Source organism: Sturnus vulgaris, chromosome 5 (assembly GCF_052056855.1).
Source record: "Sturnus vulgaris isolate bStuVul1 chromosome 5, bStuVul1.hap1, whole genome shotgun sequence".
NCBI lineage: Eukaryota > Metazoa > Chordata > Aves > Passeriformes > Sturnidae > Sturnus > Sturnus vulgaris.
The window spans coordinates 62,495,550-62,512,028 of NC_142247.1; the positions used below are offsets into that span (position 1 = coordinate 62,495,550).

The 16,479-nt window shown below is 40.1% G+C and overlaps 1 protein-coding gene across 2 annotated transcripts; it reads left to right on the forward strand.

The window, feature by feature from the left end:
* Window positions 1-42: 42 nt before the first annotated feature.
* Window positions 43-16,438, forward strand: DNAJC2 (DnaJ heat shock protein family (Hsp40) member C2). 2 transcript variants are annotated; one of them, XM_014869041.2, is made up of 17 exons: window positions 43-205; window positions 760-950; window positions 1,532-1,607; window positions 3,302-3,400; window positions 5,630-5,771; window positions 6,879-6,959; window positions 7,680-7,745; window positions 9,517-9,608; window positions 9,709-9,830; window positions 10,618-10,767; window positions 11,065-11,153; window positions 11,239-11,308; window positions 12,850-13,034; window positions 14,243-14,343; window positions 15,295-15,402; window positions 15,667-15,821; window positions 16,318-16,438. In XM_014869041.2, exons 1-17 carry the CDS (start codon window positions 58-60, stop codon window positions 16,390-16,392), a joined length of 1,950 nt encoding a protein of 649 aa, XP_014724527.2. In that variant the 5' UTR covers window positions 43-57; the 3' UTR covers window positions 16,393-16,438. The 2 variants fall into 2 exon arrangements, with proteins under 2 accessions (XP_014724527.2, XP_088021974.1); XM_088165848.1 differs by having other exon boundaries at window positions 116-205; window positions 849-950.
* The last annotated feature ends 41 nt before the right edge of the window (window positions 16,439-16,479 follow it).

Consider the following 16,479-nt stretch of genomic DNA (forward strand, 5'->3'; position numbering starts at 1 on the left):
GAGCGACGGGGGCGCGGCAGGGCCCGCGGGACCCGGGCAGAGCCGGCCGGGCCGCTTATGGCGCCGCACGCCGCCGCCGCCCCGGAAGCGCTGTGGGCGCCGCACGCGCCGGTGCCGCGGCAGCCGCAGGCCGCGGCCATGGCGCTGCTGCGCGGCCCCGCACGGGACGGGCAGCGCTCGGCCGTCACCAGGCCGCTCTCGGCCGGTAGGTACCGCGGGCCGGAGGGGCCTGCGCCGGGGACAGGTCGCCCCCCGGGCGCTGGAGCTGGGAAATCGGCCGGTCTCGAAGAACTTCCCTGTTTATTTGACTTTAATTGTCTCCGTCTCGCGTGCTGTGCCTTCGCCGGCATCGTTTGAGCCCGTGTGCGAGCAACAAGTCTGGGTTCGCTGCCGGAGGGAGTGGCCTGGGAAGGGGGAGCGGGAACGCGGGGAAGAGCAATCCAAATTTAATATCGCTGCCGCGATTGCCTCCTCCGTTGCCAATAGGACTGTATTTAATATTTATTTTATAAAACGCGTGCGTTCCTTTAACTTGAAAGCACCTTTCCAGATGTGAGAGCACGGCGAAGCGATGGGAGGTTCTGTCTCATGGGCACTAGTGTTGGCTCTTGCAGTCTGGTGTATAGGGAGCCAAAGAGAAGATTTAGCGATCTGAAACCTTGTGTGATGCTGTACTTCTGTGGGTTTTGATGGGGTTTAATTTAAAAAAAAAAAAGTAAACCACAAAAGGTGAAGTTGCTTTTATGTTTTTGCTTATAGCATCAGTACTCTGTCAAGTGGAACCTGTGGGAAGATGGTTTGAAGCGTTTATTAAGAGGAGAAACATAAACGTTTCTGCCTCTTTCCAGGAGCTGGAAGATGAGAAGGAACTTTCTGAAGAATCGGGGGATGAAGAACTGCAGCTTGAGGAATATCCTATGTTAAAAACCCTTGACCCAAAGGACTGGAAGGTATTTAGTCAATAGGGGTTACTGTTAACTAGTTTTGCCCATTAAGGTTATTTGCCATGCCCAGGTGCTAAAGATCTCCTTTCTCTTCCCCTCCTACACCCATCTGAATCAGTTTGTGTCCCTTACCATAATATCTGGTGTTTGAAGGCAAACATATCAATATAAGATCTTAGTTTTGAGCTGTGGCTTTTTATTTTGTTGCCTGAAAGTATTAAGAGTCTCTTCTCCCTGTCACCATCTCCTTTATTCTGGAGTTATATTGGCACTCTTTATACTAACAATGGCAATTCAATTTTCCAATAACTGAATTTTCTAGTGCTGCAACCCAACTTAGATTAAACTACTTGAATTTCTATGACAGTGCCTTAATTTATCGATATTCAGTTACTCAGCAGTTATTAAATAATTTATGACAGTTGTTCCTATAGTCTTTTCCCAGTGTTTATTGAGAGAGGGAAGAATTCTCCCTCTTGCCATTAAGAGATGGGGAGGAGAACTGGTTTTGTGTGTGTGTTGGGTTGTATTTATGAGTGGGTTGTATTTATGAGTGTTTATTAGGGTTTGTGGTTCTTTTCTCTCAGAATCAAGACCATTATGCAGTTCTTGGGCTGGGAAATATACGATACAGGGCTACTCAGAAACAAATCAAAGCAGCTCGTAAGTACCGTTCCCTCATAAGCATAACCTTTATTTTCAGATGTACACAACTGGTTTCCAGTGCAAATACCTGCATGTTGTGAACAAGGTTTTTACTGTTTCCCAGGTCTAAAAGTTTGATTTGTGTTGCTTACCAGCCTCTTAAATTCATGTTACAGCTCTGAAATCCAGAGGCCTAAAGCTAGGGAATAAAAAAATTTCACATTTCTGCTTTCTGGCTTGTGTTTTTTGTCAACAGCCTTGAGACTGTAACTATACATTTCTGTATTTTTGAGTCTGCAGTGAGGCTCAGTGAAAGGCAGAGGAATAGAGCTGTCCCTGCCCCATGTGTTCCCAGAGGTTCAGTTGCAGCCCCCTGAGAGTGTTTTATTGCTCCTGAGTGTTTACACTCAGGCTGCTGTTAACAGTCATACTAGTCTGAGTGTTGCATGGGAATGGAGTATGTTGGGCTTCAGAACTTTATTTCTGGAAAGCAGTGTACTTGACTTTGCAGGAAGAATGCAAATATTCACTGAAGAAAGATTTTTAAAGACTCTGAAGACTGTTCAGTAGGCTTTCTAGGATAAGTTGATGGTTTTGTGAATGGGTCTTGTGAACAATTGTATAAACCTGAATAATTGTGCTGGTACAAGAAGAATCACTCTCTCCAGATACTTCCACATGAAAATGGATGAAAATCAGTGAATTTCCAACTTACACAGGAAATCACGTTGCCTCAGGCAGGTGTTCCACACTATAGAATATAGCAGCACCTGTTCTGGTGGTGGTCAGTGGTCTCACTGATCTTCTGAGCAAGAACCTGAGCCTCTCTCTTTAGGACTCTGACAGCACTCACTTATTCCATGGTGCTGTAGAGATGTCTTTGCCACCTGTGTATACTGTGCTTTCCTGTTTCTAAGAAGAATTCTGATTTGTTTCTCGGGAGACAGGTTGCTATAACTGCTTGCATGGCATCTTCTCTCTGGTATTTTAGAGAGAACCAAGAAGGCACAGTATGCATTGTAACACAATATGGCAAGATCTTTTGGCAAAAAATTTGGTCTAAAATCTGGTTTTACCTTTTAAACTCCAAGACAACCTTGGTAGCACCTTCAGTACATACTCTGTATGTACCGGTTGTGCCTTAGGATTCCAGGCCTGAGTACAGGGAGAATTTAACCCAAAGTCCTGTGTGTCTGCTCAGTGTTAGCCAGGGGGAAGTGCAGCAGCATTCACAGGTTAAGTTTTCTTGCTGAATTTCACCTTGGATCATGTTCAGAACTTCAGTAAAGGGACAGAATACAATTTTTATTTTATCTAAGCTATTTTTTTTTCATTAGAAATAACTAAAAGTACATTAATTGCTTTTATTTTTTCAGTTATGAAGCTAATGGTACACTTACACGTGCTAAAGCACTTTGCTAGGCATAATAGTAAAATAAGCCTCAGAGATTTCTTCAGATGTTGAGATGGAATAGAGAATAGAGTTCCTGAGTTGTGGTTATGTCCCAGCAAAGATGAAATAATGTTAATTCTAACTATAGTGTTAAATCTAAGAAAATTCATTAACTTCTCTTTTCTGCCAGATCTGACTGCTTGGTTTTTATTTTTATTTAAGTTTCGAATTAGAGAAATGCCAATTGGAATTACTTTGTAGTTTGAAACTGTTTCTGATGAAGCATTTCTAACTGTAATGTAATGCATTTATGTGTTAGATAAATCGATGGTTTTGAAACATCATCCAGACAAGCGAAAAGCTGCAGGGGAACAGATAGGAGAAGGTGATAATGATTATTTTACCTGCATAACTAAAGGTAAGCAATTGATCTCGTTTGTTAGATACTCTCTCAATCCACTTGATTATCAGAAATGTATTTGTTGTGCTTCATTAAGATTTTAAAGGAATTGTCAATTCAAGCTGGAGAAGTTCTTTTCCAATTTAGAAAACTGCATCAATAGATCACATTAGGTGTAACTTCCCAGTGGGTAGAAGCAGGATGGGAATGCAGCTGACAGACATTTGGCTGCCATGCCAGCTGGTGACAAATGTGACACTTGTAGCTGTACACACACAGATGAACCTCTGGAGGTGGCCCCATACCTGGGATAAATTAGTGAGCCATGGAGCAATTCCCTACAGGCACCAATAGCAGTTGGAAAATCTGAATTCTAATGTGCTTGCTGTGACAACAGAACATGTGTTGATTTGATCCAGGTCATCAGTTTCTTCAGCTGCTCATTTTTGCCCACAGATGAGCATGTGAACTCAATTGAATAACATTTCCCTCTTGCCTATAGTGGTGGACTTGGCAGTGCAGGATTAATGGCTGGACTGATTTCAGAGGTCTTTTCCAACTTTAATGATTCTGTGATCCAGAACACCACTGCTGGCCAATTCCAAAGCCACAGGGGCTGTTTTAGGTATATGACTTACATCTCCAGAAATACTTGAGTGCTTGGCTTTTTTATTTATTTTAAATAAATTTTTTTCACTCAATAAGGTTGAAGCAGGAGGAAATCTTGGAATTTGTATTTTAAACTTCTTTCTCTGAATGTCTTCTTACACACACTAGTTAGTGTGAGATGTGTTAAACAAACTAATGTTTTCAGCCTCCCTTGGACTTGTCAGAAGGAGGAAGGTTGCCAAAGAAAATAGTTTTTCTGTCACAGTCCTGTCAGAAACTGTCAAGATACCTATGATGAGAACTACCTGCACATGAATTCAGGAATATGCTCTGTGTTCTACCTGCATGGAGCAAAATATCACAGAATCTTCCTTAACTGCTTACAGTCCAAGTTTGGGGGTAAACAGAAAGGAAAGCACAAAGTATCAAAGAAAAGGAATAATGCTCCCAGGCAGCATTTTGGAGGAAGGAAATTCTGAAATGGAACTGTAGGAAATTGTAGGAGTCGGAGCAAACAGTAATAAAACAGGGAGAAGAAACTTGGAAAAGTGGGAGAACATAGGTTGGATTCAGAACTTGTTCTGACAAAGGAATGTGTGAGAGATACAGAGCTGGGGGAGCTGAGTGTGTGGGAGTAGAACTGGGGATCTGTAAGTGGAAGGGACATCTCTTAAACGGAAGAGGAACCAGTAGATGTGCACAGAATTTCCTGCATCAGGAAAATGGTATGAGGGATACTGAGGCAGGATAATTGGGTTCATTTGGAGTGTTGGTGAAGTCCTTGCCCAGAGGGAAAGGGCAGACTGGCAGACAGCAGCTCACTGGTGGCCACTGTCATTCCTTCCTCTCTCCACTGACATGTGAGTGAGATCAGTTTACAGAACACCAAGGTCTCCTCCAGGTTATCACCTTCTACATCCAGCCTTCATGGTGCAGTGTCCTCTGGCAGGGGTGCAGGCACAGAAGTCCATGAATGATTGCAACACAAATTTGATTCCTTCGGCTTTTCATTCTCACTGAAAAATAGTAGTCCTTGTAAAACTCCACACTTCAGTGAGAAAAAAGTAAGAGTACTGAAGCTATAGTTTGTGTGATTTCCAGAATATAAGATTAGTAATGTGATGCTCCCCAACTGCAGGAGTGTAAGAACAGGAAAACAGGGAGTGTTTGCATGTTTTGGAGAGTTTATGTGGAATTCTATATTCTATCCAAGATTCAGTATAACTTCATCACGACCTGCAAAAATTCTATTGAATGGTTCCTGTTCTTGCCCATTCTGACAACACATTTCAGGGACTACCTTTACTCTGTGCCTCAGTAGACCATTTTGTCAATTTATCTGCAAGGATATGATGTAGGATAAAAGTCTGAAGATGACATGCCCAAACTCCCAGTGTCTGAACAAAATCTACTGCTATGAAATTAAATATTTTCTGTTTTGTTGCATCTTAATGGTTAAATGTGTTCTCTTTCATGTATGTTTCCCTCCTACTTAGTTTAACAGGAATAGACAGCAACACTTTTTTGTGTCACTAAAATAATTAAATATCAAGCTGAACAGAACACTACAGATAGATCAAACACAGATCTGAGAACATCTTTTTAAACATTTACAACCTTATGTTTGGTAACTTTCAGCTTATGAAATACTATCTGATCCTGTGAAACGACGAGCATTTAACAGCATAGATCCAACTTTTGATAACTCGGTACCTTCCAAAAGTGAAGCAAAAGAAAATTTCTTCGAAGTTTTCTCACCAGTTTTTGAAAGGAATGCCAGGTAAGCTATGTCTGACTGCCTTTGCTGGAGAATCAGCATTTGCAAACTCTTTTGACATTGTGTTTGTAACAAGAGATGTATTAATTTGCTAGAAATGTAATACAACTAAAATAGTTGCAATTATTTTTTATTTAATTTAAAAATAATCTGAACCGTCACATTGATGGCATTGAATTTGACCCATGCAATTTTTAAGTTCTCAGCTTCATATTACCTACTGCCCTTTTTGTACAGCTCATTGTTTCATCTTAAAATTAATTACAATACAAAATGTTTGTGTGCTGCTGACTAAAAATTCCTTTTTAAAATTAATTTCCTCTGAGTGACACATTAACAGAAGATGGTAGTAATAGTCACAATTTTCCTGGTTAAAAGAGAAGATAATTGTAACTATCAATATTTGATGGTTCTCTCTTACATTTTGTGACTTTTCTGCATTTGATTCATGGTTGACAATTAACTTGGTATTAAGGTTGTCACAATAGAAACTTGTCAACGTTTCCCTGTATAAAAGTGCTTAATTGCCTGAGGCACTTTACAACATTCTGAACAATTATTATTTAACAGACCCTGATCTGTGGTTGTCAGATGAGGTTTTTTCTTTCTCTGCAATGGAAATGGATGCTGTGTCATGGAACAACAAATTCTAGAGCCTGTGAAAGATCTCCCTAGAAAAAAATGCAGTAGAGGCAGAGTATGCATTATTCCCTTGTACTCCATTAGAATGTGTGGGAGACTTCCTGTACCCTACTATAGAGCTGAGTTATTCACAGAGCACTTTTTGTCCACTGTCTGTAACCTCCTCTACCAGAAGAATGTGCATGGAGAATTGAATTATCTACAAATATAGCTTGTGCTCCATCAGGTCTTCTTGAGGCACAAGGCAAAAGGCACTCAGGCAGGAGAAGGGTTTTTTTTGAGGGGAAACTCCCTCAAAAATGCCCAGTTTGGAGGATACTTAGGAGGAACTCTCCTGTTCTGTTCCTCTTTCCTGGTGCCTCCTCTATGATGGTGGAAGGGAGCCTTGGATTTTGATTCTGTACTTAACAATTGCCATATTATGAAGATCGTATGTATTACTTCTTGAATATATCCATTTATTTTCAGGTGGTCAAATAAGAAAAATGTACCTAAACTTGGGGACATGAACTCCTCGTTTGAGGAGGTAGATGCATTCTATTCCTTTTGGTAAGTGAGCTGATGCCTCCATTTCTATTCAGTGTTCAAGATATGCAATATAAAGGGCTTGCAGACCCTTTGGTGTGTGAGCTGTTCACTGTGGGCTGTCGCAAAGTGAACCCACAGCTGTTTTGTGCCTTCCACAAACTGAGCTGGCTTTTTCCTGGCTAATCCATCCACTTGTAAATTCCCGGTTGCAGTGCGAATTTCTGAGCACAGTGGCTGAGATCTGAGCTGACCCACAGACTGGAAGTCAGGTTTATTTCACCTATACTGTATTTTGAGTGGAAATGTTGTAGGTGTTTAAGCTCCCCTAGTAAAGGAAGGTGTGTTTAGTCCAAGAAAGTCAGTAATGTTTATGGCTTGCTATACCTGCTAAATATGGATGCTAACACAAGGACTAATTTATCTCTGAACTCTATAGACTGCACTGCATTTCCACTGCCTGTGATGGGAGCTTAGACAGCTGTAGACATTTTGAGTGGGCAGTACCGATGCCATCCTGAAGTAGACTATGTCCCACAGTGCAGAGAGGTGTAAATCATATCCTGCATTTTTACTTAACACAGTGGAATCACTGTAGGTGCAGTATAATTGTAAATTATGTCTTATAAATTGTAAACAGCAGTATAGTTGCCTAGAAACACATTACAGTAGAAAAGGTAGCTGATTTTTAACAGATTTGCTGTTTTTTCATTCACTTTTTTTTTTTTCTTAAATTTACTTTAGGTATAATTTTGATTCCTGGAGAGAATTTTCCTATTTAGATGAAGAGGAAAAAGAAAAAGCAGAATGGTATGTAAGTAAAAATAATTTTGACAGGAGACTGAGAGATTGATACAGCAAGATTTTCCAACTTTCTCTTAGACTGTAAGTCATAGGAAGAAAGGTAGCTGAGCCAAGTCTGAATTCCACTCTTCCAGCTTAGAGGTCAGTCACAGACTTAAACTGAACTTACTGTGGGCTTCTTCATGTAATTGAAGTAGTTCCTGCTTGTCTCACAGAGGTATATCTGAGGTGCTCTGAAATGTGTGTTCATTTAAGTTCAGACTTGCACTTCCTGCCAGTCCCAAGCACAGGTTGAACTTGGAGCCAGGACAGAGAGGATGAGCGTCCAGGTATCGTTTCTCTCTTTAATTTGTACTGAGAAAGTGATACTTCCTAGAGATACTTCCTAGAATTTGGAGAGATGAGTTCTGATGGCTTCATGTTAATAAAAAATATGTATTTGTTGACATAGTGATAGTTACTGAATTACTCAGACCATGTTGCCGTTGGAAAATCCTTCCTACGCTTATAAACACAGAATGTTCAAGTTGGAGCACCGAATCATTTAGTCTAACACACATTTCACAGGACACAAACCTTTCACTTAGCAATCCGTGAAAACCATAACTTGCATTGTATGAATCTTCTTCCAAGTTTGGATAGAAATCAGTTTTGTATTTAGATTCAGTGGTTGGCTTGCTTTGTGCTAGAAACTGCCATATTTAGGCTGTAGCTAGGCATTTCTCTTCTCTTGTGCCTCTTCCTGCTATTGAAGTTCTTGAGCCTCACCAGACCCACTGTTCTCTCCTGTGAAGATTCTGTGAAGGAACTGTAATCAATTCCCTATCACTTGTACTTGTGGTAAATCACACAGGTGAATGTCTAGGCTTCTCATTGGAAGGATCTTGAATTACTTGCACAGCTCTTTTTTTCTGCTCATTCCTGTCATTAGTATCCTTTCTCAAAGATGTTTAGACAAATGGTACCTAGTCTGCTGTGCTTAGGAGAGAGAACTACATTACAGCTGCTGTTCAGATGTCATGATTCTTGCTACCCCTTCTTGCCAAAAGTGATGTTGCTTGTGTTTTAAAGCTTCAATCTACTCATATTAGTCTCCTTCTCAGTTTTGGGGATTGTTTTCTTTGTTCTGAGGTATAGAGTGCTTTGGGTTGGAAGGAGTTTTAAGTACCACATCGTTCCAATCTCCCTGCCCCCTCTATTATTCTCTGTGTGGTTGTGTGGATGAGGCTATAGACCCCTGCTAAAAATTTGCCTCTTTCTTGACAGCACTGGTAAACATTTCAGATTATTTAGCTGGCCCGTCTATAACCTGAGCTGTATTTTACTGGAGTGAATGTGATATGACTACCCAGAATATCCTGCTACTTAATAGAGTGTTGTTTCTGTGGGTGTACTTGACATGACTATATTCTGCAAAACAAGATAATTGTGGCATTGCTTATACTGCTGTCCTTTAATTACTGTATGCTAGCATTTCTGTTGTTCTGCCTGAGTTTAATGTTAGGTAAGCAAGCGGATTGCATTTTGGAAATAAAGTCCATGATCTCATTCCCTACAATGACAGATAAGCAGCTTGGTTTGTCAGGTTTATATAACTATGTAAACACTTAGCATTTTTTACATGAGCTCAGAGCCTGGAACTTCATTTTTTGAAGCCTATTTTTGAAGTATTCACAGAAGAACATCTGTGTGGGGGAAACTATTTAAGAAGCTTGTTGATGAATTTCTAACAGTGGCACTGTAGAGCATTAGCACTGAACTATGCTTTCCCTTTTAGTCGAGATGAAAGGAGGTGGATTGAAAAGCAGAACAGAGCTGCCAGAGCATTGAGAAAAAAAGAAGAAATGAACAGAATTAGGACTCTTGTTGGTGAGCACACAAACTGCTGTTCTTTAAAGAGAGATTAGTTAACTAACTGTGGAAATCTCCTGGTTGTCTTCTATACATGATGCTTCCTTTCTTCTGCCAGACAATGCGTACAGCTGTGATCCCAGGATAAAGAAATTTAAGGAGGAAGAAAAGGCAAAGAAGGAAGCAGAGAAGAAAGCAAAGGTAGAAGCAAAACGAAAAGAACAGGAGGCAAAAGAAAAAGTAAGTGAAGTACTTTATTTGGGTTGAAAAACTCTGCTTCATTCACACCTGATGCATTGCTTCAGGTTCTAGATGTGGCAGAATTACACTGGGGCTCAAAGATGTGTTGTCTTTGATGCCTGTGCAGCCTTCGGAGAATGAGATGGAAACAAGGAATGCAGACCTGAAACACAGCACCTTTGAAAACTGAGTTATTTTGTTGCATACACTTCCTCTGGTTTCAAGGCAAGCATTAAGTGCATAAAATGGATATGTCTGCGTGCCTGGTGCATGTGGTTTGTGAATTGTTGGTTGGTATGAAATGCTTTGAGGTAACAGAACATACTTGATAAATATGAACAGTTTGGAAAAGATGGCTCTGAAAGTACAGGAATGAAGGGGAGCTGCAAGGCGCAAAAAAGTAACTTAAAAGACATTAGAACACTGCAAAATACGTCAGTGATGCAGAAGAAATACTGGACCACGAAGTTTATACTCCTGAGGCAGACGTAGGAAATTACGTACAGTTTTATATATTTGTTGTAGAAGAAGTCAGGATTTATAAACTGAGGGTCCTCACAGTGAGTACTTGAGTTAATGCCAAATGGTATATGTTTCATCATCTCCCTCAAATTTCTTGGAAAACCAAACATTAAAGTATTTATGCATTTTAAAACCCCAAAACATACAAACAAAACTCCACTCAAACCAGAAACAACACATTTTGATATTGCATGACTCAATGACTCTGTAACAATATGACTTGGAGGATTTTTTTACTTGGATTTTTTTTTCATTTTGATTGCAGCAAAGACAAGCAGAATTAGAAGCAGCACGGTTAGCAAAAGAAAAGGAGGAGGAAGAAGTTAGGCAGCAAGCATTAGTAGCAAAAAAGGAAAAAGAGATACAGAAGAAAGCAATCAAGAAAGAAAGGCAAAAACTCAGAACAACATGCAAGGTATGTAACTGCTATTACAATGAAATACAGGTTACATCAGACAAATTACTGTTTGCTTAGATCAGACTGTATCACACATTTGCTTGTTCTTAGGGCTGCAGATGGGTATGGAAAGTGGGTTTATTAAAAGAACAAAATACTAAAACACATACTTACATGGGTATGAGTTACGAGTAAAGCTGACCAAATAGGTCCAAATGCAGCAGTGGCTGAAGAATGCTGTGTGTTAAGCCTTTGTCTGAAGGAATAGGACAATAAAGTTCAAGAACTTTGTAGAACGTGTATTTCTGCTTCCAGAACTGGAATTACTTTTCTGATAATGAGGCAGATTGTGTTAAAATGATGGAGGAGGTGGAAAAGCTTTGTGATCGTCTTGAGCTAGCAAGGTAAGTCTTCTGCTGCTGCTTTCTGCTCGTTTTGATACCCGTCTTTCTACTAGCTCTCCATTGTAACTTAATAATTTATTTTTAGTCTGCAATGCTTGAATGAAGCACTTACATCCACAACAAGGGAAGGAGGAAAGGCGGCTGTAGTAAAACAGGTAATTATGCTGAGTGTTGAATCAAAATAACAGAATAATTTGTGAAATCAACCTGTCTGAATTGAAGTAAGATACAGCATAGCTGCTGTGGAATCATGCTTCGTAAAAGACTCGATTTTCAGAGTCCACAGGCAGAGGTATCTCTGCTCCATTTTACATTGTGCAGCTCATGGCTGGTCAAATTAACAGGGCCAGCCAAGAAAAAAATACACTTTTATTTGTAAAGAACACAAAATCTACCTCTTGTACACTATACAGAAACTAGAGGAATTTCGTTTTGCCCAACAACGTTAGCAGTTACCTTGAGGGAAGGAGGGCATATTAACCTATTCTGTTGTACAAAAAAAGTCCTAGTCTAGCGTCTGTGACTTGGGGATAGATCCACAAAAGGACATTTAAGTGTGCTGTAGGCACTAGAAAGGCTGGTAGGTTGGATACCAAGGAATGGGAAATGCAAGACACATGGAATCAAAATTTACCAAAACTCAGCAAGGATCTGCCTATGTTTGCCATTGGGGAAAGCCATTTGAACTAAAAGCTGAACCTACATCCTGCAGAAAGAATAAGGTGCCTTCTCTCATCCACTGTGGATTCACAACTGTGAACTTTTTTTCCATGGCAGGGAATACAATCTGCCCCCATCCCAGGGTCAGTTTACTCATCAGACAATTTAAGACTGAAATGCCTCTTGTTCTACAGGGGACTGAATTCAATATTCCATTCTCCAGGAGGGTGTTCCAAATGCAGGGCAGTCCCCTTTCTATCTGTTACAACTATTCCACTAAAAATTATCAGGTAACTTTCCTTCTGCCAGGAAGTTTTTATGAAATAAGTTTCTTGCTCTTGCCTTTGGGCATCCTGCCAACAACCGTAAGTGCACAGCTCTTCTAGTATTGCCAAGATTGGACTGGGCCCACTCAGAAGCAGATGATTAAAGATGTGTCACACTATAGTCTTGAGTATGATTACAGGTCACAAAAATTTGCAGTACGTTAACTTCAGTAGTTTTTAGCTCGCTAAAAACTATGTATGGCCATCTAACCCTGAGTACACACTTAGTAACTAAAATCTGGAGTTCATTATAGAAGTTCTCTGTTACTATGGTTGTACTGACATAATCAGGCTTAGATACCAGTTAGGCTGGAGTATTTGAGAATCAGTGTATTCAACATGCATGTTAAGTTGCCCTCACTGGTCTTAGTTCTTTTGTGGATCTGTCCCTCTAAATCAAGTGCTAGCCTAGACACTCACACAAGGTTGAAAACTCTTGCTTTAATTCTGGGGGTATTCATTTAATTTCCTAGTGAACCTGTGATGGATATCTGCTATTAACTCCTACTCTTTAAATCCTAAAAATATACATATGGAATGAAGGGAGATAATATTGGAACAGATAAGCTCCTCTGTTTCCTTATATATAATATACAGAACAGAAATGAAGCAAAATCCAAGGTTCAAAGCAAGGTCAGAGGAGTTGTGACACTGTAAAATGTAACACTAATTCAGTAAGTAAATAAATAATGCTTATTTACAATCTTTAGATAGAAGAAATAAATGAACAAATAAGGCGAGAGAAAGAAGAGGCAGAAGCTCGTATGCGCCAAGCAACAAAGAGTTCAGAAAAGTCAACCACTGGCGGTGGAGGGGGAAGCAAAAATTGGCCAGAGGATGATTTACAGTTGTTAATTAAAGCTGTGAACCTCTTTCCAGCAGGGACTAACTCAAGGTACTTCTCAGGTTTGGTGCTAAAAGCCCTACTAACAATTTTTCATTAAATAACAAGCATAATAAAGCATATTTTCAGATCATCCCAAGTACTTTGTCAGTATAAGGACTTCCTAACCATCCTCCTTTTCCTTGACTCGCAGGCAGTGGTTTGTTTTTCCTTGGTACCATGCTCTGTGTCACTGGAGTCAGCTCTGGCCCTGTATCTTGTTTCCCCCCAGATTTGGGCCTCACTCCATTACCAGGATGGGGTTGAGGTGCCTGTCTGCACAGGGCTTACTGCAGCGTAGGCTCCTGTCCTTAAAGCAGACAACAAAATCACACCAGTGACTGGGGTGCAGCAGGGTAGGAATACAAGTGTGTGAGCTACTTTCAAGTGCTCCACAATGAATGTGAAGCTGGTTTCTCCTCCACATGGTAGGAGGAAAATATCCCAAGATAGGAGTGAAGTGCACCAGCTTTCCTGAGGGGAGAGCCAGGGGAAAAGGGAAAGGCTAAGATTTACAGAAAGCAGTACTGGCACTCAGCTTACTGCTACACATCAAAAACAGGAGCACACTGTAAATACTTTTTCCCAGGAACAAAATGCCTTCTTCCCCTTAGGATTACAAAGATTTCAAACCTCCATTAGAAATGGACGCTTACTGAAAAAAAAAAATAGCTGCCATACTCCATCGAGGTGGTACTAGCGCCTGTTTCTGCAGCTCAGCAGTCCCCAAGGCTCCTGTGTGATCAGTGGTACATACTGCCTTCCATTTTCTAAGAATTCACTAGGAATAATCTTGGGGCTAGGGCTGTTACAGCTCTCTCCTGTTTAAGCCCCTTTACTTGATGTTTAGGTATTCTGGGAGACAGTGGACATAGGGTTAGTAACTTGTCAGCCCTTCAGTGCAGCCTGCAGTATTTAATGACAGAGGTGTTTTGGGAATTCAGGAAAGCAGCAGCTAAGCAGAATTTTGAGGATTACAAGTTTGCACTTACCTACATTCTACCCCTTCCTTTTTCTGTATTGGGAACCAAGAAGTTCACCCAAGCTGATTGAATTCTTCAGTTAATGACTGAAAGCTTTCTAGAATAGCTACTCTGAGATTTTACATGTATTTAAGTATGTTTGAACTTACTCAGGAGTTGATAAAGTGAACAGGAGCTTGACCATAATTTGTATGAATGTAAGGTATTATGTAATATGCTGGTTTATCCTTTCTTTAGGTGGGAAGTTATTGCCAATTACATGAACTTGCACTCTACTACTGGAATAAAACGAACAGCGAAAGATGTCATCAATAAAGCAAAGAGTCTCCAGAAGCTTGGTATCTATATTATCTAATTTTTGTAATAACATGGTCTGCCTGCTTCTGTACAGCTGACTTTTCTCTCAATGGAGATGGATTTTCTCAAGAAACACTCTGTACAGGCCCAAAAGAACTGTAGTTCAGATGGAGGATTTAGAGGAGCATTTATGTGATTCAGTGTTTTCATCCTAATGGCTCTTTTTTAAGTCAGCACCTCACGAGCAACTCTCAGCAACTCTTAGTGTAGCTTGATGCTCTGATGTCTGGGGCAGATGAAATGCCAGGGCTCAGAGAGAGATAAATGGGCTCTCAGAAAGTTCCCTACAAAGGAAGGCATCTAAAATAAATGGAACTGATGAAGCTCTAGACATACTTTAAAAAAATAAATGGTATCGAACACCAGAGTAAGAATCTTAAATGAATGTGGCTCATCTCCTCTTCAAAAATGAATATAAAAATAAAGCCTAGAGAGATCTGGAATAAGATCTTAAGGAAATTATACATTTCACTACAGAAGGAAAAAAAGCCAAGTAAGTTTTCAAGAGGTTTCTGCATTACAAACCACATTGTGGCACAAGGAGCACCTGGATTTTGCCTCTCTGACATGGTCATACCCTGGGCAGTGCATGAGTTTTGTGCCACAGCCTTTACTTGAGAGAATAAATCCCTCTTGAGTTTGGTGAAGTTGCAGATTCAGGTTTAAGACTATATGGAAGAAGTATTTCTCTGAGTACTATAAAGCAGGATAAGGGTTGGAGAATCTGACATTCTGAGAAAAGTTTACTGGACGCTGGCTGATTTTTTTTTTTAATTACCAACCTCTTTACCATAGTTTTAAAGTAAGTAGGAATTGAGTTTTATGATTTTGTGATTATTGTAACTAATTTGCTACAGAATATTGTTGTTATTATTACATCTCGCTTTAATATTCTTGCAATAATTACTCTCTTTAATGTGTGTTGCTCATAGACCCTCATCAAAAAGATGACATAAACAAGAAAGCATTTGACAAATTTAAAAAAGAACATGGTGTGGTGCCTCAGATGGACAGTGCTGCCCCCTCAGAACGATTTGAAGGTAAAGGTGAAAAGGGAACCCTTCTTGTGCACTTGTCTCCCCGGGTCTCATAGGAAGAAAGTAACCCAGAAATTACTCAAGATTTGCTTACAAACTTTCATAGCAAGTAAGTGATCCAGGCTCTGGTGCCAGACTTGAGGGTTTATGGTATACATAGTATGTCCCAAAACTGCTTGGATTTTAAATCAACTATAATAGGTTTTACAATATTTTCTAGACTCTTCAAAATATCTATTCTTGCTGTCTTTTTTGTATGTAAAACAGGATCACCTCTAGATTCATCCCCTTGGACTACAGAAGAACAAAAACTTCTAGAACAAGCATTGAAGACTTATCCAGTAAATACTCCTGAAAGATGGGAGAAAATAGCAGCAGCTGTTCCAGGCCGGTCAAAAAAAGACTGCATGAAGCGATATAAGGTAAGGTCCCTCACCTCCTCCTGGGACTGGCACTAGTCCAGGTCTTGAGAGAATCCTTTACTTTTACTGTTCTGTTGCCTCCCAGAGACAGTATCTGACAGAGGCAAAATTATAGAGCCTTATGGGAAACTTCTTATTTTTGGTAACTCAACCCCAAAAGAGAAGTAAGGACTAAATGTTTCTCAGTGAAAATAGTGGCTCTGGACTCTGTGAAGGAAAGTTTGTGTCAGAAAATTTGTCTTATAGTTTGACAGCAAGCTCTAGCAGATGGTGAAGTCCTATCCCTAGCCTACTGTAGGTAAAGTTCCTAGTATAGGAGCATTGACCTTCCATCAATTGATTGGTTTCTAAGAGAAATTGCTCTACAGTATTAAACTATGTATATTTCTCATTACGTTGAGAACGAGAGTGTTTCACAGTGAATATATGTAGTGTTCAAAACCACAGCATTGTTCACAAGTTACATGTTAAGTTTCTTTTTTCCCCACCTCTTCAGGAACTCGTGGAAATGGTCAAGGCAAAGAAAGCTGCTCAAGAACAAGTGATGAATGCTACTAAAGTCAAGAAATGACTCTTACTGACAATCCTTATTTTATAATAAAAATGCAAATACTGTACATGTTTCCATTCCTTTCTTCATTATACAGACACACAGGAG

Excerpts from the sequence above, each read along its gene's own strand:
- DNAJC2 (XM_014869041.2), top strand. The coding sequence starts at position 58 with ATGGCGCCGCACGCCGCCGCCGCCCCGGAAGCGCTGTGGGCGCCGCAC. Across the intron at positions 951-1,531 it reads TTGACCCAAAGGACTGGAAG|AATCAAGACCATTATGCAGT; the intron begins GTATTTAGTCAA and ends CTTTTCTCTCAG. Across the intron at positions 15,403-15,666 it reads CCCCTCAGAACGATTTGAAG|GATCACCTCTAGATTCATCC; the intron begins GTAAAGGTGAAA and ends TATGTAAAACAG.